Raw genomic sequence first — 24,890 nt, forward strand, 5'->3', positions numbered from 1 at the left:
GCTCGAAAACATTGTTGTGAATACATTTTCAAGCTCTTCGAGCTCTAAAATTCTTTTGTATGCCGTTGTTTTCGAAAAAAAAACGTTTTTTACTATTTTTTCTCCAACGATCTCGCAATCGAATCGGCCGATTGAGACGGTTGAGGTGGCAATCGACGCGTTTTTTCTTTTACCGCCAACAATGTAACGGAAATCTCTGGTGACAAGAGATTCGCCGTAGCTCACTGATAATCTTAACAGATGACGATGCATGAGACGCGGGCCACGACGATTCTCTCATAGGCAACCTGAGATGCAACATTAACATTTTGATTGATGTATAATACCAACGATGAACAGCATTAAGTCGTTCAATCGTGAGATCTAAGAGAGTCGAGGACTCTGATCAAACCTTCGTTGACTTGGTCCTGCCTCTTCGTTCGTGTTTTTGAGCAATGAAAGCTGTCATTACCACATACGTAGTAATTATCATTAAAACCACCTTTATATTGGGGAACGCTGATACTGGCGGTCCTCACCTCTTGCCTTGCTACTGGGAATGCTGACACCAGCGACCTAGTACTCTACCTGAGGGCTGTTAATGGCTGAACAGGTAATCCCTATGCATCATCCTGAGTTTATGCCAAAAAAGAAACGAGGGGGAAAAAAATTCCCAATTACGCCGAATTATCCGAACAATCCACGAGGATCCTGGTTGCTCAGTTCACTAACTAGAGATTGTTGCCAAGGAAGTCCTCCTCGGATCACAAATAAAAAATTTATTTTTTGTCATAAACTCCTGAAAAAAATATGTGTTTGAAAATGCCACTATAATTTATACATTTTAGACAAAGCTGAGATGTTATTTAGGAAGTATATACTGTAAGGATCGATAAAAAATTTTAGATGGATTGTTTAATACCGTATCATTTTATTTAATCGATTCTACGATCGACACAATGATTTAAAACAATTTTTTTAGTATATACTTTATAATCATTTTAAGTCGACCATATTTACTGTACTATTAACCCATTAACAGTGGAAATCGGTGAAACCGTGTGGAAGTGGGATTAACTAAAATGAGTAGGATTTTGTGTATGTGTTATCCAATAATTATAATCATACTATTAAATACTCACGATCAATTTTTAATGTTATCTGTGATCATGAAAAAAGTCTTTTTTCACTACTTGTTTGACTTATAGTAAACATAATTGTAAAAAGTGTAATATTTTTGGTTACAACTTAGTCCATAGTTATTACATATGAAAATTTTCATGAAAGAAATAAAAAATTTTAATTACTAGTGTAAGTATTGAATCAATGTATTTAAAGTTTCAAAAAATCCTCATAATTTAATGATCGACTTTCTCGTTTCTATATAATTAAATTTTCAATTATATATGAGCTATTGTAACATAGTACTCAAGGACGGTCTTGAAAACAACAAAGTTCTCCTTATCTTCAGACACACTACTCTGAATAAAAGTAATGACTACTCACTCTTAGACGAAAAGAGTGAATCAAAACAAGTTTTTTCCACTGTTAAAGGGCAAGTATAATTGTTTCTCGTGAATAAATTTCTTTTACATTTCGATTGTACATTTTAATTCTGTCTTCATTTGATTAGTAGCCCTTTGTATATTAATCATTGATGATTTTAATTTATTTATAATGAATTGATACCAAAACCGCCTTAATAAATAAAAGATATGCTTCTTATGAGACATAGAAAAAAGATTGTTTAACAGTGCGCATTAAGAAAACCTGTACAAAAGATTTATTTCTATGATCTGAACACCCCAATAGAACGATTTATAATAAATTTAAATTGAATTTCGTTTGATTGACGTACATTTTTTTATATACACATTTCTTTAACTTAAATTTACTTTACAGTAAAAAGTTCTTTATTATATTTTCCTCTTTATTATATTTTCCTCCTCAGATATCAGGCTATGTCATCATTCTTTTATTATTTACTAAATTCGACGAACATGAATTAGTTTTTAATAATTTCACAATTAATTATCCAGTCGCGATCGACATTGTTTCTTGCGCTTATTATTATTTTTCATTTTAAGTCTTGTATAGGTAACGGACTTTAACTAAAGAAAATATATTCTAAAACACAATTTAAATCTTACAATATAATAAAGTAACATTGTCAGTTCATTATTATAAATAATAACAATCAATGCCTATCGAATCACGTTGGTTTTATTGTATACCTACATATTAATATGCTTTTTTTTACATTTATTGTTTGAACCTTATTATAGATAAATATTTTTTTTTTTTTTATAAAAACTCAATTCTTTGAATTACTACTTGATAGGCTTTTTTAGAAATTTTTTAATTATTAAATGCTGCACCATTCGTACGAATATTTGGAATAAGTCTTTGGTCTCGAATGGGTCGCCCATTTATGAAAATAATCGTAAACGGGCTGAGCAAATTGTCATTTGGCACAAATCAGTTTTCCCACATATAATATTTTTAAACTAATTCACTTATCATTAATTTAGAAACAGTCAAACATTTATCCATTCATACTTTTCATCGTGGCTGTTTATTTTTCAATAAATGTCTATAAAATGAAATAATATAATTTTTAGCAATTAGTAGAAATAGCTTTATACATTATAAAAAAAGCCGTATATTCGATGGACTGGCAGTGAGAATGTAGGATAGTTGGCCTTATGAATCCAAAATATACAAAGGAAGACATGGATCATAAATTGTGGCAGTTTGTAGTTTACTAGTGAATGGTCAACATCTTCAGTCTATCACTAGTCTCAAAAATACTTTCGATGAAAGTATGTTTTTAAATAATAAACAGCCATGACGAATATTATAAAATTATTTGTAAATGTCATAAATGGTTGGCTGATAGATATTTAATAAAATACAAAGAAATTCAGACGGCGATTGAATAGTCAGAGGATGGATTATTTTGAGTGCTTGGTCTTGACCAGAGAGAGCTTCTTAATCCAAGCTTAGGCTTCTTTAGTGAATCAATATCGCATTCAGCCTCACTAAGTTCTGGTCGATCACTTCTCTCTCCGTTTCCGTTTCTCTGAACAGCAGACCCTTGACTACTCACGAACGCTGTCTCGGCTACAGACATTGGCGGCAACAGCATTCGTAGAGAACTCCTGCTGGGAACGTGCCATCTTGAGAGACAGCCAATTACGAGTATTTAGAATTTACAATTGTGTTTTTTCGAGTTTAATATGGAAACTGATATTTCTTGTGCTCACTGCACTCCACGAAGCAATTTTAATGAGAAGCATTTTATATAATGATTTTGTTTTAATTTTTTCATGAATAAAGTTAATCTTACCTGGACCGTCCTCGTCTAGGCAATGATTTCTGTTCGCACATTGGTGAAATATCCGACGACGTGCTCGATGTACCGTGGTAAATGAAATCCGAAACTGCTCGGACTAATACATTACAATAAGTAAAATATATAGTATAATAATAATAATAATAATAATAATAATAATAATAATAATAATAATAATAATAATAATAATAATAATAACATACTGTGCTTGAGTTTGCCGGCATCCAGTTGATTGGACGATTCCGTTCTGGAACGTGACAACTGATCCGGGTCGGATTCGCTCTCGTCACTGTCGTCTCCTGGCGTATGTTGCTTCCGCTGTTGACGCCGTCGCGATGACACACTCTTCATACTCTAGTAAAGTACATGAACATAATATAATGAAAGAAAGCTTTTATATTAAAAAAAAAAAATGATAATAGTACATCGTGCAAAACGGTGACTAGATCAAACTTTCTCTGTCAAATGTAATTTCTTTTTTTGCATTTCATAGTTTGAAAGCACGTCTTTGATTGGTTATAATTATAAATGACTCTACAAAGAATGAATTTCGAGAATAATGTTCACAAAATAAGAACCTCGACCCTCTCTTCACAACCTAGCATACTGAGCGCACCAGGACATGCCGCTACCACTGTTCATGTCTCTCATCTCCAAATGATTTAGGTTTCTAGGTTTTAATCTACGTGTACGATTAAACTGGTTGCCGATACCGGGAAAATAAAAGTCGGCTGGCGCCCGTCAGGATCTGAAGGAGATGAGAGAGGTGATCAGTGGGCGAAGTGTAACGTAGTCCGATTTTGTTTGACTTGCGTATTGAGTATTTTATTGAGTAAAGATTATGTATAATTTTGTTGCGTCTGATCGAGTATATAAAAATATGACATTACAAAATCGTTACAGATAGATTTTTATATAATTTCCGCTAAATGTTGTTACAGGTAATTGATTTAAATCTGACAATAAGGATCAATTTTAGTTGGAAGGCTTTTGGTTAAATAAAAAAATTTTCACCGTTGCTGGTGGTGGCGGACTCGCGCAACCCTCCGTCATCGCATGCTCGTGATACATAAAGCTGTGAAGAAGTGTATTGTTGGGATGAAGACTGGCTCCTGATACTTCCGTCGCGGCGCCCAGACCTCCCAAACCACCTAGTCCTGCCAGGCTTCCCCCGCCCCCTTCCGAAAGCTGGAACGTAGCGTACGGCGAGATGTCCTCCGCTGTCTCTGTAACCCATCAGAGGCATTGCCTACCTTTCAAATCACGTCATCATTAATTTGTCATTATAAATTCCACATATTCTAGTGGAACCAGTAATAATATTATTTTCTTTATAAATGGATAAATAACTTTTTTGAGATACAATTCACTAAAGGTTCACCTGGAATCTTATCTGTTGCCCCGGTATTAGTAGCCTGTTGAAGTGCAACCTTGTGGATTGTTGCATAATACCGTTCTCTCTGAGTTTCTGCGTTTTGCTGATTCTCTTGACTCTCTTTCATCGGCCGCTGCTGCCGATCTCTCAACTGTTTTGTTTTCCACTTCACACCAACTACTACACAAACTGCCAGTAATGCAAAAGCCGCTACAATTATTGGCAACATTACCCTAATATCAATATAAAATGGCAGAGAAGACGTGATACCTCGTTCAGATAGTTCTGGTGGCGGCGCTTCTGTAAATTTTACGTTTATCAGTTTTTGTGTATTACCCAATCATATAAATTTATATAATAAATGTCTTACCACCGTCTTTAGTAAATGTTACAAAATTAAATTCGGCTTGGTTACTTCCAGCAACATTATAAGCTTCAACTTTTAATTGATAAACAGTACTTGGCGATAAATTAGTAACAATAAATCTTCGCTGCGTTTGGATATTATTAGAAACTAATGTCCAATGAAATTCATTTACTGGACGATACTGAATAACAAAATGAGTGATTGGACAGCCATTATCAGGCCAGGTATGAAGACGGAGCGATAGAGAAGTTGAATTTGGTGCCAAAAATGCCGCGGCTGGTGGAATACCAGGTGCTTGACCTTGTGTTCGAACTGAAAGAACTGGAGATGGTTGACTGCTGCCAATTTTATTATGAGACGTAAGATAAAGATGGTACATATTGCCACAAAGAAGTCCTTTTAGTTCATGATTAGTTGCTCGTCGAGATAATTGTAACTCATCAAGATTTCCATGAGTTGTGCGATAGTGAAGAGTATATCCAGTTAATGGTGAACCACCATTATATCCAGGCTTCCAGTGAAGGAGAACACTGCTTGAAGTTGAACTTGTTACATATAAAACAGGAGCACTTGGTGGAACTAATCAAGATTAAAAATTACAAAAATATACAAATTATAAACATCAATATAAGTTTTACTATTTATAAATAATAAAATAAAAAAAAGAAAAATCACACCTTGCACAGTCAGACCGTAATGAAGTCGATCACTTCCTAGTGCATTTTCGACTTGACAAGTATAATTTCCAGCATCTTGAACTTGGATATTAGACAAGATAAGCTCTCCAGACGGTAAAATTTGTATACTTTTTGTAGAATCAGTATGTATTTCTTCTACAAGACTTTTAAACCATTGTCGAGAAGGATCACCGACTGCATGACAAGCCATTGTTACTGAACCATGCCATGGTCTTATAATATGACTCCCAAATGAAGTTATTTTTGCAACGACATGGTTTTTTGGCATAGCCGCTGCAACTGTGGAGCTTTGTCCTTCTCCTATACGAGTACTAGCTGTGACCCAAAATTGATATTCAACTCTTTGTTGTAGACCTGTTACTTCGAAGAATGTATTTGTTGCAGGCAACACTCTTTTTCCATGATTTAATTCTTCGCGACCATCCATAATTCTAATAAATATATTAAAAACAGAAATCAATACAAAAACCGAAATTATTAAAAATGTATAAGTGGAGTTAACTTTATTTTTGCCTGTACAATATTTCAATAAAATTTTATTTATTCTTAACTTTCGACTGAAAAATTTAAATTGGTTAACGAATAGGGAGTTTTCAGTTTTTTTTAACAGTTGATTACGTTTTATGCTCTAACTGTTGTTAGATACTTTCACTGCGGGCTTCACTCTATACGCTTGTCTATATATATATATATATATATTGTAACATGAGAAAAAATTCGACATCGACCCGAGGTTTGAAATTATTTGAATAAAATAAATAGTTATCCGGTGAGCAACTTTTGGTGACACCTATGAGCAAAGATTCCGACTTTGACCAAGCCATCGACTCGACGCATGGATTGAAACGAGAGATCCGGGATAGACGTCGTACTGAACGGCCACGTTTGTTTTATTTTTGAACAATTCGACTCTGAACAATTTCCGATTTCGGCGTACGAACAATTTGAATTACGACTGAAGATCAATCCGAGTTTGATCAAGAAACAATAAATCGCGACAATTAATTTCGACCCTTAATAACCGAGTTCTTGAACAAGTGAACAAGCCGAAGCTCGGCCCGAATCTGAACAAAGTGTACGAGTGCAATAATTAATAAATAAGTGCCGTGCGTACGTAATAATAATTAATTAAATAATTAATTACGCGTAAAAATTATATGATCGTGCAATTAAACGTGTCACCGAAATAAAATATTATTTTATATTTTATTTTATTTCTATCGAGCAATTCTGAGAATTACGGATTATCCGTGTCTCAGTCGTACTGCAGTCGAGTCTTACGTTTACAATACTCTGACGTCATTCGTCAAGTATTTTGTGTGAAAAATAAAATAAGTTTTATTTTACTTTCGTCAACCGACTGTGTATTTTTTGAGCAATGAACTGATTTGTTTTCCGATCAACTACGATCAATTTGTTTTGTTTATATCGAGTCAAGCCGACAACGGCATTTATAATTTTTTTTGTAACCGATAATTTTAATTGTGATACCGATCAATTTATTATTTTGTGTTTAATATACGACTAATTATTTTGTTTAATTCTGATCAATTATTTATCGTAATCTTAAGTGCCTGACCTTTCCCCGATCCGCCACCCTGACTTGACATTTTTGATAATTGTTTATTTGGTGATTATAAAATCACCTGGCGCCCAACTTTAATAATATTGAACAAGGTTGCCAAAAATCGTAAGTGTATTCGAATTTCACTCCGGTAGATCCCCGGTGGTGAAAAACCCGTTACAATATATATATATATATAGACTAGGGTGTGTCAAAAAAAATGTTTTTTTTTTTTTTAAGGTCTCATAGTCTCAAAAGCTTCTTTGGGACCTAAAAAAAATTCTCCTAAAAAATCAGCTCGATATCTCGAAAATTGGGCTGGCGGTTTACAAGTTCATTTTCCCATTTAAAATACATGTAAAAATTTTTTTTTTTAGTTTTTCGAGGAAAAATCAAAGAAAAAAATTTTTTTTCAATTTTGAATTTCTCACCTTTTTTATAGGAAATTGAATTCCTTACAAAAATGTCTTGAATAGTCATGTTCGTAACTACAATATAAAAAAAGTTACAACCCCCAAAGTTAAAAAAAAAAATAATTTTTCTCACCTCCGGGCGGAAAGCGTCAACTTTCGTCCCGCTGTGCAAAACGAAGTTGCCGCTTTCCGCCTCCGTCGAGGAGAAAAATAGTATACACTCCTCGGGAAGTAAATAAGAAAGCCTCAGATCACATGTTTGTTGACCTCGGCTTCGCCTCGGCCAACAATTACATGTGATCTGAGACATTTCTTACTTTACTTCCCTAGCTGTGTAATATACTATTTCTTTTATGTATAATTATTATTTTTACTTTCTTGTTATTAATTGGTGATATTTTTTTCTTCTAATTTTAATTTTCAATCTTCTATATAACATCTTCAATAAAATTTTCAAATTTAAAACGTTTTAGTTACTCATTTAACCGCTACAGAACATTATTATGATAAAAAAATCTATTTTATCGAGTGATTGACACCAATACACAAAAAAAGTTAATCGTCACAGTTTTAAATTATTTTTTAAATATTTCTTGCATAAAAATAGCTATATATAGAAGATTGAAAATTAAAATTAGAAGAAAAAAATACCACCAATCAATAACAAAAAAGTAAGAACAATAATTATACCTAAAAAAAAAAACTTTTTTTTGAACTTTGGGAGCTTGTAACTTTTTTGATATTGTAGTTACGAGCATGACAATTCATGACATTTGTGTAGGGAATTTAATTTTCTATAAGAGTGTGAAATTCAAAATTGGAATAAAAATTTTTTTCTTTGATTTTTCCTCGAAAAACTAAAAAAAAAATTTTTTACATGTATTTTAAATGGGAAAATGAACTTGTAAACCGCCAGCTCAATTTTCGAGATATCGAGCTGATTTTTTAGAACTTTTTTTTTGTCCCAAAGAAACTTTTGAGACTATGAGACCTTAAAAAAAAAAACATCATTTTATTTTGACACACCCTAATATAGACAAGCGTATATATATATATATATATATATATATATATATATATATATATATTGTAACGAATGTGAAACTGATCTTTTAAATATTTGAATAGCTAGAAAACAAATGCCTTCTTCTCTTGTTTTATAGATGCGCGATTAACGTCAGTCAGGCTTATATTGACAGTTAAACAGCAAACATTGTATCTCAATGAACTATATATTGCTCTTGCTTTCTTTTACTGCTGTTAATTGTGGTGTTATTATTTCTAATATAAGTGTGTTATCATTGTAGTGTATAAGTGATATTAATTTAAGATACCAACCACTACAATTTGGTGTCAGAAATGCCTGAGTGAGTGAAGTGACATATTTAAAAAAAAAAAAAATATTAATAATTATGCCGCGGCAAACAAGACGAACAATTTCCGATGATGTCTCGGATATCATCGAAGACGCTCGGGACAATAAATTGCGGAGCGAGCTTGACAACAAACTGGAAGATTTCCGCGAGCAAATTACATGTTATTTAGAGAAGAAGAATGAAGATAAAAAGAAGAGAGAGGAGGATGAGAAGAGGTTCGACAGCCTGGAATCCAAATTCTCCAGGATGGAAGGTTTCCTCAACAGGATCACGGATAAATTAGAAGATATATCAAAAGGAAACAAATCCGGTGATGTACCCCTTACTACTAATAATAACAATAATAATAATAGTAGTCGCGACACAACATTTGATGCGGTTCCTCGTCGGAACATTAATGTTGACGCGGAAATAAATAAAAATTTAGAAAATAAATCGGGCGAAAAATTTGATAAAAACAAACCAAAAATAATCGCGACATCAAACCCATCATTTGTTTTTAGACCGATTGATTCAATTAAACCAGACACATTTGATGCTTCTGTGTCTGCTGATAGATATCTAAAACATTTCGAAATCGTTTCAAATCACAATGGATGGACAGAACAAATTAAAGCGTCATACTTAGGAGCTTCATTGAGAGGAAAAGCTCAAACAATTTTAGAAAAATTATCGTCGGATGAATTAAAAAATTACGACAAAATTAAAGAAATTTTAATATCGCGATTCGAAGAAAGAAAATTTTCTTATATTTACTTAAATGAATTACAAAATAAAAAACAAAAATTTAATGAGTCTCTTGACAGCTTCGCTGAAACAATAGACAAACTCTCTCGCCTCGCGTATCCCGATCTAACGGATGATATGATTGAACGTCAATCTTCTCAACAATTTATTAGTGGGTTACCAGACAAAAAATTACCATATACTTTAAGATCCGAAAAAATTTTTACGTTAAATAAAGCTTTAGAAAGAGCTTTAGAATTAGAATCAATTTCAAAATTAATTGACAGTGAGGAAAGAAATAAAATTCATCCAAATAATAATTTTAAACAATTAGATAATTATAAAACTAATTTACAAAGAAAACTAGAATTTGATAATAATATTCGTAAATGCTGGAATTGTAATCAACAAGGTCGTGTTATGAAGGATTGTAGAAAACCACAAACTAACAATCAACAAAATTTTCAACAAATTAAGAAGCTTAGATTTAATCAAAATAATACAAGTAACCAGCGCCAGGGAAACTAAATGGGGTTGATTTGACCGGGGACGAATCAACCTATTCTATTAGAAAAATTAAATTAGATAATTTAGATTCGGATGTAAATTTAAAATTACACGAAACTATTAATAATATTCCTTGTGAAATGAATATTGATACTGCGGCTGACATTACTATTGCTAATGTTAATTTATTCAATAATCTAAAAAATAATAATTATAAACCTTATAAAATTTATACAGCATCTAATGAAGAGTTTCCATATAAATTTATTCATAAAAGTCAGATTAAAATTTCGAATTTCTCCATCGATTTAGATATTGTTTTTGCGGAAATTAGAGAGGATTGTTGACTGGGTAAAGACTTTCTAAAAAAATCAAAATTGATGAAAGATTTCAATAAACTTTTAAATGAAAAATTTAACAATAGCAAAAAGATTTATGTAAATCAATTAAAAACTAAAACAAATTTATTATTACCAGAATTTTTAAAAGAAGTTTACGATTCATCAATTAAAAATTTAAACGATTCATAAAAAGAAAAATTTAATAAATTTTTAATAAAATATCAAAGTATCTTTGCAAAAAATAAAAATGACATTGGCGTCTGTAATTATATTGAACATGATATTTACACAGGAAATGCTCAACCCATTAAACAATCACCTAGGCGTATTCCATGACATTACAGGAAAGAAGCTTTCGAATTATTAAAAGACATGAAAAGTCAGGGTGTTATTCAACCTAGTTCTAGTCCATGGGCATCCCCAGTCGTATTTAAAAAGAAAATGGATGAAACTCTTAGATTTTGCGTAGATTATCGACAATTAAATTCCGTGACAAAGAAAAAGGCTACTCCAATTACTAATCAATTAGAAATTATCGACTCTATAGTAGGTACGGTTTGGATTTCAGTCGTCGATTTTAAAAGCGGATACTGGCAGATGCGTATGAATGAGAAAGATAGAGAAAAGACAGCATTTTGCATAGGTGGTCAACTTTGGGAATTTTTAGTTCTTCCGTTCAGGTTATGTAATGCCCCAGCTACTTTCATCGAATTAATGAATATTGTTTTAGAAGGATTAATAGGAAAAATTTGTGAAGTTTATATTGATGACATCCTCATTCGTAGTAAAACATTTTCAGAACACCTCGAACATTTAGAAATCATATTTGATAGACTCCTTCAAGCAGGCCTAAAGATCAATACTAAGAAATGTGTATTCTTCCAGCACGAAGTTCCATTTTTAGGTCATGTAATTTCCGGAAATAAAATCGAATGCGACCCAAAGAAAGTTGAATCAATCACCAATTGGCCTATTCCAAAAAATAAAACCGATCTTCGAGGTTTCTTAGGACTCTGCTCGTAATATAGGAGATTTATAAAAAATTTTTCCCTAATCGCTAAGGATCTTCATAAATTAACCGAGGAGAAAATACAATTTATTTGGGATGATAAAGCTCATCAAGCCTTTGAAAACTTAAAGAAAGCTTTAAGTACTGCCCCTGTTCTAACACCTCTAGATCCGAATCTTCCTTTCATTCTAGATACTGACGCTTCCTATTTCCAATTAGGTGCAGTTTTGTCTCAAGTTCATCAAATTAAAACTCCTGATGGTAAAGAACAAGAAGTTAAAAAAGTAGTAGCTTATTATAACAAATTATTAAACAAAGCGGAAAGAAACTATTGTGTAACTAGGAAAGAATTATTAGCTGTTGTAAAATCAATTGAACATTTTCGTCATTATTTGATAGGGGGAAAATTCATTATTAGAACAGATCATGCCGCACTAAAATGGTTATTATCTTTTAAAAACCCTGAAGGTCAAATGGCTCGTTGGTTAGAGATTCTATTTCAATATGATTTTGAGATTATTCATCGCCCTGGTAAAAATCATCAAAACGCTGATGCATTGTCTCGTCGTCCTTGTGATTGTAAAAAATGTCAAAAATTAAATTCGAACATTTCAGAAGATTGTCTCTATATCCAACAAATAAATTTAGATATTGCAGATCCTATCAATTGGAACAAACTCCAGAACGAAGACGAATTATTGAAAGTTGTCATTGATTTTAAGAAAAAAAATCTTGTACCAGATTGGCAGTCTATTTCTCATCTTAACTCCACCTTTAAAGTTTATCTACTCTATTGGGATTCTTTAGAGTTAAAAAAAGATATACTTTATAAAAAGTGGGAATCTCCAAACCTCTCAAAAATTGTTTGGCAAATTATTGTTCCAAAAAGTAAAATTAACGATATTCTTCATGAAGCACATAACTCTTCATCTGGTGGACATTTTGGAATCAATAAGACCCTTGACAAAATTCGTCAAAGATTCTATTGGGCAACTTGTAAACAGGACGTTGAGTTATGGTATAAAAATTGTAAAGTCTGTTTCTCGAAATAAGGTCCTCATCGTAAAACTAAAGCAGAATATCAGATTTATAACGTAGGCTCACCATTTGAAAGAATTGCAATTGACATTCTCGGTCCAATTACCAAATCTTCTTCGGGAAATCGTTTTATTTTAGTCGTCACAGATTATTTCACTAGATGGCCAGAAGCGATTCCTCTTCCAAATCACCAAACATCCATAATTGTTGAAGCATTAGTTTGTCATATTATTTGTCGTCATGGTCTTCCTTTAGAAATTCATTCAGATCAAGGTAGAGAATTTGAATCTTTAATTTTTAAAGAATTGATAGAATACTTGGGAATAATGAAAACTCGAACAACTCCTTTGCACCCTCAATCAAACGGTTTGGTTGAAAGATTGAATAGGACAATTCTTCAATACCTCTCAAAATTTATCTCGAAAAATCAAAAAGATTGGGATAAATGGTTACCACTTTTCCTCTTAGCTTATCGCTCTTCTAAACATGAAACTACAGAATTTTCTCCGGCAATGCTCATGATGGGACGTGAACTCAGAATTCCTTTAGATCTTCTTCGAGGTTCTCCGATAAACCTGGAGAATTCGAGGGAATCTGAGTCACTGTCTGATTTCGTGAGTCAATTGAAAGAGAAAATGAATTCTATTCACAACATTACAAGAAATAAATTTGAAATTAAATCAAACAAAGCGAAATCAAATTTTGATTTAAAAATGAATATGTTAACTTTCAAGGAAAAAGAATTAGTTTGGCTCTATTTCCCCCATAGAGTCAAAGGAAAATCTCCGAAACTTCAATGCGATTGGGAGGGTCCTTATGAAATTGGAAATAGGCTAAATAATGTACTTTATAGAATCAGAAAAATTCCCAACGGGAAATATAAAATCGTACATGTAAATCGTCTTGCGCCGTATTGTGATCAATAAGAAGAAATAAAAGAGAAGTTCGGCTGGGACCCTGAACGATTTCAGTGTAGACGTTGTAAAGGGTTCCCGGGATTCCGTAGTCAATTAGTAAGTCTAGGATATCTTGCAAACTGATAGAATTGAAGATGTCTGAACGACTGCTAAAGACTGGTATAGTCCTTAGGAGAAATCTGGCAGTGGACCCTGAATAGCCACACTGTAGACGTTGTTGAAGAGTTCCCGAGATACTGAAAGAAGTCTGGCTGAGAGCTCTGAACGATCTCAGTGGTAACGTTGTTCGAGGGATTCCCGGGATTCTATAAGGACTGAAATGTTCTGGGTTTGATTATATTAGCTGAAGGGAAGTCTGGCCGTGGGCCCTGAACGATTGATCGTTGTGGGGTTCCTGAGATTCCTCAGTCATTGATCGGAGACTGGATATTTCTTTTGATCTGAGTGAGCTCAACAAGGATTAAAAGTTTGATTCTGAGGACTTATCAATGGCTAAGAGCAACCTGACTGGAGCTTTGGGATCCATCCGGAGTTGACATAGTCGACATCTTCCTTAAGTAGTGCACGACTTCTGGGAGATAGGTGGATGCCCTGGAGAGTTTCCGAGGAGCTTTTAGGAAGAAAAATGAAATTCGTTGCAACGTGTGTTATTCAGTGTCATTGATATGTTAGCTATAGATAACATATCGGTATATGAACTGAATGGATCAAACGGTAGAACATTGAGCATATAAGATCGAAATCATTAAATTAATCACGATTATGAAAGTTTATAATTAACAATTAATAAATAATAGGATGTAACGATAAAATATGTTTAGCAATAAAATTTAATAAATGTTGGAGATACTCGTTTTGTTTGTTTACTATGTGCAGATAATATTTCCAATTTCATTGGGGAAGGAGAGAAGGAGTCCATTCCTAGTCCTTCAAGGAGGAGAGGAAGGAGTTCCTGTTCCCATCCCGTACCTGATCCCATTCCCATTGAAGGTCCATTCAATCAAGAGGAGGGTTACATTTTAAATTTTATTTATTTTTGATTCGTGAATAGAAAAATAGAGTCACGCATACCAATTCACTTCTTAGCAGAATATTTTATTTTTTTATTATCAATTCTTAGCTCAATTAAACTATAGACTATTTTTTTTATTTTTTTATTATCTTTGCGTTAGCCTACAGGGTTGTTTTTTGGCAATGGTGTTTTTTTCCCTGTAGGGTGATAGATAGGGTGTGTTGGGACCATAGCGGAATCGAACAAAGATTGTAAATGGTTTTAATTTCAATTAAGTTCGATTCTTCCAACACAAATTTTATCGGGACGATAATTTTATTGAGAAGGGGGTAGTGTAACAAATGTGAAACTTATCTTTTAAATATTTGAATAGCTAGAAAACAAATGCCTTCTTCTCTTGTTTTATAGATGCGCGATTAAAGTCAGTCAGTCTTATATTGACAGTTAATCAGCAAACATTGTATTTCAATAAACTATATATTGCTCTTGCTTTCTTTTACTGCTGTTAATTGTGGTGTTATTGTTTCTAATATAAGTGTGTTATCATTGTAGTGTATAAGTGATATTAATTTAAGATACCAACCACTACAATATATTAGGGTGGCGCCAAAAACCGACTATTTTTAGGTAAATTTTTTTTAAAATCTAGCTATTGTATTTGTCCTCATGGTCGATTTTTCAAGGAATTTCGTCATAAACTATCATAATTAGTTGAGTAGAGTTCAAAAATACCATCCGTTAAAAAATTTATATATTTATGTATATATATTAGGGTGGCGCAAAAAAACCGACTATTTTTTTTATTTCAATCTCGCATGAAAATTTGTTGGTTTACGATGTTTTAAGAAGCCTCTCCACAAATCAGCTCGATAAAAAATTTTTAAGAGGTCGCTCACGAATTTTGAAAATATCGAAAATGATCGAAATTAGGATTTTTATTTAAAAAATTTTTTTTTTCTCGTGGCAGCAATAGTTTATATTTGTAAAATCATGACTATGCTGAAAATTTCAACCCAAAATTTAAATATTTAAACGGCGCTCAAGAATTTTGAATGTTTCCGAGCGCAGTCTCTTGGACATTTTTGAGCGACCCTTAAATATTAATAATAAAGCTTCTCGATTTTTTCACCATCAATTTGCATGACAATGAATGAAAATATAACCCGAGAAATAGAAATAATAAGTTATTTACATACTTTTTTATTTTTTAATCCAATTTGTAGGTTTTTTCGCTTATTCAAAACTGACCGAATTTCATTGTTTAAGACTGTTCTGTATATTTTTGGGTATGCAAAAGTTATATTTAAGTGAAATGACAACAATTGAGTTATAAAAACTAATTCAAACTATTAATTACATATTATCAGTAAATATTCGAAATTCTTGAGCGCCGTTTAAATATTTATATTTTGGGCTGAAATTTTCAGCATAGTCATGATTTTACAAATATAAACTATTGCTGCCACGAGAAAAAAAAAATTTTTTAAATAAAAATCCTTATTTCGATCATTTTCGATATTTTCAAAATTCGTGAGCGACCTCTTAAAAATTTTTTATCGAGCTGATTTGTGGAGAGGCTTCTTAAAACATCGTAAACCAACAAATTTTCATGCGAGATTGAAAAAAAAAAAATAGTCGGTTTTTTTGCGCCACCCTAATATATATATATATATATATATATATAAATATATATATATATATATATATATATATATTTATGTAATATAACGGACTTTTGAGGACACGATTGCGTCTACAATTCTTATCCGATCTTAATAAAATTTTCTACACTTATTTTATGTGTAATTACCACGGTTAAGTTCGAAGATGGGCTGAATCGGTCAATTAGTTTAAAAGTTATGGCTGTTTGAAATTTTAACGATTTTTCGAAAAAATCAGTTTTTAATCACTTTTAAAGTCCATATAACTTTAAAACTAAAACTCATAGATCATTTCTGTAAAAAGTAATTTAAAGCTTGACTAATGAGCTTTAATTTATGACCTTAAACTTTACATTTTGACCATTTCTTCCAATAATATGATAGCCTTGAAAATTTTAATGGAATCAAAAAATGTTGAAAATATGGTTTTCAATCCACATAACTTATGCTATTTTTTATTTTAAAAGTATTTCTTTTATTATTTATGATGTATCGAATGTACCTCTAATCCCTATGATTATCACTGGTCTTGTCATTACGATAGCACCCACAGTTCTTATCGGATCTTAATGAAATTTTTTACACTTATTCTATAGGCGATTACCTTGATCAAGTTCAAAGATGCCCTGAATCGTTCGAATAGTTTTGAAATTATGGCTGTTTGAAATTTTCATGATTTTTCGTAAAAATCAGTTTTTAATCACTGCTAAAGTTTATGTAACTTCAAAACTAACATTCATAGTCAATTTCCGTAAAAAGTATCTGAAAGCTTGTCTAATAATCTTTAATTTATGACCTTAAGCTTTATGTTTTGACTATTTCTTCCAATAATTTATAGCCTTGAAATTTTTAATGAGATCTAAAAATGTTGGGAATATGGTTTCCTATTCCACATAACTTAAGCATTTCCCATTATAATTCAATTTCGTCAGTTGTATTTTAATGTGAAGAAAATAACCTGTAAATTTCACAGCTATTTTATATTTTAAAAGGATTTCCTTTATCACTTATGTTGTTTCAAACGTACCTGTACGTCCTATAATTATAACTGGTCTTGCCATCGTAATAGCGATTACAATTATGATCATATTAAGTAAGTTTTCTATATACTTTGTTTACGTGAAGGTTAGTTTGGTACATTGACTATATAATATTTTGTCAAATCAACTATCTGAAGTTCTCTCTCGGAAATAGTCGTTGTCTTTTTTTTACCCTCTCTCTTAGAAATCAAGCCTAATTTCATATCATGACTATACACTAACATGAATCACAAGATATGTATGTATGAAACTTTTTATATAGATTAATTGGAAAATAGACCTTCCATTTCGGCTGCCGAATGGCCTTTTTTTTTCCATCTCGCATGAAAATTTGTGGGTTTACGATGTTTTAAGAAGCCTCTCCACAAATCAGCTCGATAAAAAATTTTTAAGAGGACGCTCACGAATTTTGAAAATATCAATAATGATCGAAATTCGGATTTTTATTAAAAATTTTTTTTTTTTCTCGTGGCAGCAATAGTTTATATTTGTGAAATCATGACTATGCTGAAAATTTCAGCCCAAAATTTAAATATTTAAATGGCGCTCAAGAATTTCGAATATTAACTGATAATATGTAACTAATAGTTTGAATTAGTTTTTATAACTCAATTATTGTCATTTCACTTAAATATAACTTTTGCATAACCAAAAATATACAGGACAGTCTTAAACAATAAAATTTGGTAAGTTTTGAATAAGCGAAAAAACCTACAAATTGGATTAAAAATTAAAAAGTATTTAAATAACTTATTATTTCTGTTTCTCGGGTTATACTTTCATTCATTGTCATGCAAATTGATGGTGAAAAAATCGAGAAGCTTTATTATTAATATTTAAGGGTCGCTCAAAAACGTCCAAGAGACTGCGCTCGGAAACATAGAAAATTCTTGAGTGCCGTTTAAATATTTAAATTTTGGGCTGAAATGTTCAGCATAGTCATTATTTTACAAATATAAACTATTGCTGCCACGAGAAAAAAAAAAATTTTTAAATAAAAATCCGAATTTCGATAATTTTTGATATTTTCAAAATTCGTGAGCGACCTCTTAAAAATTTTTTATCGAGCTGATTTGTGGAGAGGCTTCTTAAAACATCGTAAACCAACAAATCTTCATGCGAGATGGAAAATAAAAATAGTCGGTTTTTTTGCGCCTAATATATATATATATATATATATTTATATATTTAGGTGCTTCGTTTGAGATGACTATTTTTTTTTTCAAGTCCCATGTCAAAATATCATTGTACACATTGAAAAAAAAATTCTCACCGAAGATGAGCTCTTAATTTTAATTTCAAGTACTCGCTAAATGAATTTGAAATTTTCCTTCTTAAAGCCAATTTTTTCTCAAATTTCATGGTTTCTTTTATTTTACTTACAAGCCATTAACTTCACGACAAGATTGTACAGCACTTTTTTTTCCAGAGAGTTTGATACCCTACAAAAGAAGTTATGTAAGCCATTACCCTAGAGCTAGTAGTTTTCGAGATAAATCCAATTAAATATCTCAAAATTTGAAAAATCGCTGTTTTATCCAAGATTTTAGTACTTTTTGGTAAACTCATTGCTGAAAACACAAATAATGTAGAAGAACAAAATAGAAAAATACATATTACACATTCATATGTAAGTATAAAAAGTATGAAACAATTATCTTTGTACTGAGAGAGAAAGTAATTAAAAAAGCTTCCGATGGTCGAACAGAGGCGATTGGATTAAGTAAAGAAAAGACGGAGGAAATGAAGTAAGAGACAGTTTTGTTTTACGTGACATATTTTTGATGATATATTAACCAGGATATGTTATATATATTTCTTCGGACACAATTTTATCAAAAAGTAATAGAATCTTGGATAAAACAGCAATTTTTCAAATTTTGAGATGTTCGATTGGATTTATCTCGAAAACTACTAGCTCTGCGGTAATGGCTTACTTGACTTTTTTTGTAGGAAATCAAATTCTCTACAAAAAAAGTACTGTACAATTTTGTCGTAAAATTAATGGTTTGTGAGTACAATAAAAAGAAACCATGGAATTCGAGAAAAAATTCCGATTTCTCTGTGATTTCCACCTATGTTTGTACGTACGTACGTATGTAAATACCTGTATCTTTTGAACGGATGAACCGATTTTGAATTTTAAGGTGTCATTTCGACGCGACTTGTCAATATCTTGAAGCCGTAAGAAAATTGAGCTTCATTGGTAGGGCTCGTTCAGAGATATTCCAAAAATAAAATTTTTTCAAAACTGTTTTTTTTTTTAATAACTTTTAATGTGCTCGATGGATTGATTCCAAAATGGACTGGGCTCTAGAGCTTTATAAGCTGAGTCGAATGCTACTTCAACCATCAAAATCGGTTCATTCGTTCAAGAGAAACCGTTGTCGAAAGAATTAAAAAAAAAATTTTTTTTTAAATATCTCAAAAACGACTCGAAAAATCGAATTAAAAATTCGATCAACTTAAGGACTTGATAAATCGCGTTGATTGTTAACTCAATCGTCTCAATCGGTTGATTTGTTTGAGAGATATCGTTGGAGAAAAAATGGTGAAAAACGTTTTTTTTCGAAAACAACAGCATACAAACGTATTTTCGAGCTCGAAGATTTTTCAATGTGTACAATGATATTTTGACATGGGACTTGGAAAAAAAAAATCAGTTTATCGGTTAACCCTGCGGGCCAGCCCTAAAACTTCCCGCTCCTTGAGCTCGAAAACATTATTGTGAATACATTTTCGAGCTCTTCGAGCTCGAAAATACTTTTGTATGCTATTGTTTTATAAAAAACCATTTTTTAGCATTTCTTTCTTCCACGTTATCTCGCGAACGAATTAACCGATTTTGATGGTTGAGGCAGCATCCGACGTGTTTTATCAAGTTCTAGAGCTGATTTGATTTTGGGAATGATTGGTTTAGTCGTTTCAAAGATATTTGCAAAAAAACGTTTTCTACTGTTTCTTTCGTCGACGATATCTTTCGAACGGATTATCTGATTGAGACGTTCTTGGTGGCAATCGAAAGCTTTTATGGAGTTATAGAGCTGGTTAGATTTTGGAATTGATAGATCCAACAGTTTTCACAATATTCGAAAAAAACGAAAAAAAAAGTTTTTTTTTTTTCGTATTTCGTAAATATCTCAGAGTTTATTTGACTAAATGGTCTAAAATTTTTTTGAAAATCTAAGTTCAGAAGATATCTTTCGAATGCCGCAAGAACCATCTAATTCGGTTCTTCATCAAAAAGATATGACACACACACACACACACACACACACACACACACACACACACACACACACACACACACACACACACACACACACACACACACAGACACACACACACACACACACACACACACACACACACACACACACACACACACACACAGACATCGCTCTAAAAATTTCAGAATAGCATCTTAGCAACTTCAAATGTCGACATATGATAAAAACCCGATTTTTGAAAATCGGGGTGAAACCAATAACTTCCCGAATTTTTTGAAAATCGTCAATTTTCTCAGCGGGAAGTTAAAAAATAGTCATCTCAAACGAAGCATCTTAATATATATAGAAATGTATCCTTCTCAGATATCTAACTATGCACTTGAATTGTGCATCTATATACGCATAAGAAGTGTTGAAAAGGAGAAGTGCCTTGATTTCACGATTCTCCAACAAGAATCTGGTTCTCATACTAAAATGATAATGAAAAAAACACAATGTAGTCTGATAACAGATCTATTGCTTCAACTTAAGTTGAAAAATTTTTGCTATGAAAACCGCATTAATGATCGCGTTTATTATTTATTTCTATCATGTATAATAACCAGAAGTCATAATATTAACTATTTTTGGGTTAGATATAGAATTAAATAGATAATTAGCGTTAGACACGATAGTGCAATGACAACTCTCCACAGCTCAATTTAGTTGTGTATGTGTGTGTGTGTGTATTTATTCGTGCATGTAAGCCTGCGATAACTTTTTACGAGTCAACTGATTTAAATGATTTTGAATAGACTCTGAGATAATAAGAAATACGCCTACGGTAATTAAGAAATGCAGCAAAAAAAATTATTTTGTTTAAGCTTCTCGAAAACGACTCTCACATATCAAAAGATTCCAAAATTTAATCAGCTTTGGTACGCAATGTAACGCGTCGATGGCCATAAAAACCATCTTAATGGGTTTATTTGGCAGATGTCATTAGAGAAAGACGGGGTATAAAACATTTTTTTTTTCAACAATCTTCGAAACGATTAAACCAATCAACACGAAAATCATATTAGCTCTAGAACTCGATAAGACAGTCGATACCCAGAGTCCAATGTGCACTTAAATGTAGCAGATGCTACAATTCATACCATCTTATATCATCGGGGCTAACGGCGAAGAATGTCGTTTGTCTAACGTTATATCAGATATCGATTCGAATCCAGTTTAAGTATTTAATTCTATATAATTATTGTTTCACTTTACGTGCACTGAAAAATAAAATTCCTTTCCTATTTTTAGAAAGAAAGTCGTACTATTCTTTCATAAGAAAACGGATAAAACAAATTAACGAATATATTTGAATGAAACGGGTGTAAATAACTATTTGTAAGTTTTAAAGAAAATACATTAAGATTTTTACGTAAGGTTATTTTCAAACTTGGTTAACGTATTTATCACAAGAATAACTACTTTAAATTTCAATACGGTTCATTAGCATTTGTGAGCACTATTTACTCAATAAAACGGGTATTTTTTTTGTATGTTTATTTCCGTAAATATATAAAGTTTTGAACGGATGATATTTTCTAACGACACCACCTTAATATTAAAAGTATGTGGTCAAATTTTCGAAAAATTGCGCCACGAAACTCATTGTAAAATTCTAGATTGCTGTTAAATCTAACTAAAACCCGGTGGAAAGCTTATAGGATAGGAATATTAAGAGCAATGTGGCTGATTCAAGACTACAAAAGACAATAAAAAATCACGTTCTTGGCTCTACCAAATACTATAGATATAGCAGAAAAAGTGTTGTGGCTGTGAGGAATAATAATATTACTTTAAGAAAATCCACAACATTGAAACCTACCCTGATTAAAAAAGTTTATTGAAAAGGATAGAAAATTATTTCAATTCTTTTCAATCCCACGGAGGTTTGGAAAGTATAGAATGGAATTGAAATTTTTATCATTTGAATACTTTTTAATTCTTAAAATGGAATTCAGAAGTATTGAAAAGAATTCAATCTTTCATCATTTTAGAAAAAGATTCAGAAAGATTTAAAAATGTCAATCGATTTGAAGCTTTTTTAATCCCACACGTGACTCAAAATGTGAAATTATTTAGGTATACCTGGCAGTTTTGAACCACCCTGGAAACATCCTGGAATCACGGTGGATCCACGGTGGGTTTTTTTAACTTCCCACTAAGAAAATCGACGATTTTCGAAAAATTGGGAAGTTATTGTTTTCACCCCGATTTGCGAAAATCGAAATTTCATCAAATGTCGACGTTCTGAGGTCCTAGGAAGCTATTCTGACTATTTTGAGAATGATGCCCGAGTGGGTGTGTGTGTGTGTGTGTGTGTGTGTGTGTGTGTGCATGTGTGTATGTATGTGTGTGACCGGTCTATAACTTTTTAACTAATGAACCGATTTGGGTGGTTAAGGCGGCAATCGAAAGAGCATGTTAGCCATCAATTTTTCTGAAAATTTCAGATCATTTGATCAAGTAGACTCGAAAATATTAGCGAATTACGGAAAAAAAAATTATTTTTTTTTAGTTTTTTATTGATTTCTTAGAAACGACTTAAACGATTGACTTCAAAATCTAATCAGCTCTAGAACTCACTAAAACGCGTCGATTGCCGCCTTAGCCATCTCAATTGGATAATTCGTTCGAGAGTTATCGCGGGCAAAAGAAATGGTAAAAAACGGTTTTTTGCGAATATCTTCGAAACGACTGAACCAAACAGTTTCAAAATTTGATCAGCTCTAGAACTCAATAAAACACGTCGATTGCCGCCTCAACCATCAAAATCAGTCAATTCGTTCGTGAGATATCGTGGGAGAAAGAAATCCTAAAATCGGTTTTTTTCGAAAACAATGGGATACAAAAGTATTTTCGAGCTTGAGGAGCTCGAAAATGTATTCACAACAATGTTTTCGAGCTCAAGAAGCTAGAAAATAGCGGGAAGTTTTGGGGCTGGCCCGCAGGGTCAACCGATAGACAGATTTTTTTTCATTTTATCGACGTGGAATCAGGGTGGATGCACGGTGTACCCACCCTGATTCCACAGTGGTTACACGGTGTACCTACCGTGATTCCACGTACACCACGTAATCAGCGTGGGTATACCGTGTAACTACCGGGTAACCATCGTGGAAACACCGTGTAACCGCCGTGGAATCGGGGTGATAAAATGGCACAAACCCACCGTGTAACCGTCCTGGATCTACCGTGATTCCACCGTGTTTCCACTCCCAGGGTGTTTCTAGGCTGTTTCCAGGGTGATTCAAAACTGCCAGGGTATTGAGAAGTATTCAGAAAGATTCAAAAATTTCAATTCATTTGAATTCTTTTCAATCCTACACTCGATCCGAAATATCGGACTATGTAGATATTGAGGAGGATTTAGAAAGATTCAGAAACTTCAATTCATTTGAAGTCTTTTCAATCCCATACGTGACTCTAAAATTCGAGACTTTTTTGGTGTCGAAAAGTATTCAGAAAGATTAAAAAAATATCAATTCATTTGAATCTTTTCTGATTCCTCGAAAGTTTAGAAATTCTTATATTATTTTGGGATTGAAAAGTATTAATTTTCCCGTGTAAAAAATTTTTTAATCATAATGAATTTAGATCTAAATTTCATCACGAAATTCAGATCGTGACACAAATATGACTTTCATCATGAATTTGTATCAACAATTTCAATCACGACAAAATTATGACTTAGTCAAATTTTTACCCAAGTGATCCGAAGTTTATTCACTAAATTAATTTTACAATCGAAACTAATTTACGATAATCGAGTACTTGATAGAAGAAATTTATTGGTAATTTCTGAGTCGATAAATTTGACAAAAGGTTTAATTCAGTCAAGTTTCTATCGAAGTCATCCCAAGTCCAATTCAAAGACATGATAATAAATTTTTAGAAGTGATACGAATTTACTAGACGAAAAATTGTGGGAGCGAATTCATGATGAAAGTCATATTTGTGTCACGATCTGAGTTTCGTTATGAAATTCAGACCTAAATTCATTAGGAACAAAACTTTTTTTTACACGGGTTATGTCCAAATTAATACCTTGGGGTATAGAAAGTATTCAAAAGGATTCAATTCTCATCTTTTTCAATACTTTTCAATGAACTTATTTAATCAGGGTAGTGCACGACTTGTTTTATACATTAATTGTTAACTTTGCGGCTGTTATTTTTCATCTATACAAGCGAATCTTAGTTGAAAATATACGTTCGTTTGTTAAAAAGTTGTGAGCATTTATCGT

At 32.3% G+C, this 24,890-nt stretch overlaps 1 protein-coding gene across 5 annotated transcripts in view; it reads right to left on the reverse strand.

Moving 5' to 3' along the window:
- Positions 1-902: 902 nt before the first annotated feature.
- The window catches only part of LOC130678311 (cell adhesion molecule Dscam2), a 235,765-nt gene continuing 211,777 nt past the window's right edge, over positions 903-24,890 (reverse strand). For 3 of the 5 annotated variants that reach the window (XM_057485477.1, XM_057485472.1, XM_057485473.1), the window contains 7 exons: positions 5,754-6,205; positions 5,080-5,655; positions 4,716-5,009; positions 4,349-4,560; positions 3,538-3,688; positions 3,329-3,431; positions 903-3,158 (listed from right to left, as the gene is read on the reverse strand). In XM_057485477.1, the coding sequence (XP_057341460.1) occupies positions 2,903-3,158; positions 3,329-3,431; positions 3,538-3,688; positions 4,349-4,560; positions 4,716-5,009; positions 5,080-5,655; positions 5,754-6,205 (2,044 nt within the window). In that variant the 3' untranslated portion in view covers positions 903-2,902. Of the gene's footprint in view, positions 3,245-3,328; positions 3,432-3,537; positions 3,689-4,348; positions 4,561-4,715; positions 5,010-5,079; positions 5,656-5,753; positions 6,206-24,890 lie in introns of all 5 variants that reach the window. The other 2 variants (XM_057485474.1, XM_057485475.1) reach the window with 2 other exon arrangements.

The sequence above is a fragment of the Microplitis mediator genome, chromosome 1 (assembly GCF_029852145.1).
Source record: "Microplitis mediator isolate UGA2020A chromosome 1, iyMicMedi2.1, whole genome shotgun sequence".
Classification (NCBI taxonomy): domain Eukaryota; kingdom Metazoa; phylum Arthropoda; class Insecta; order Hymenoptera; family Braconidae; genus Microplitis; species Microplitis mediator.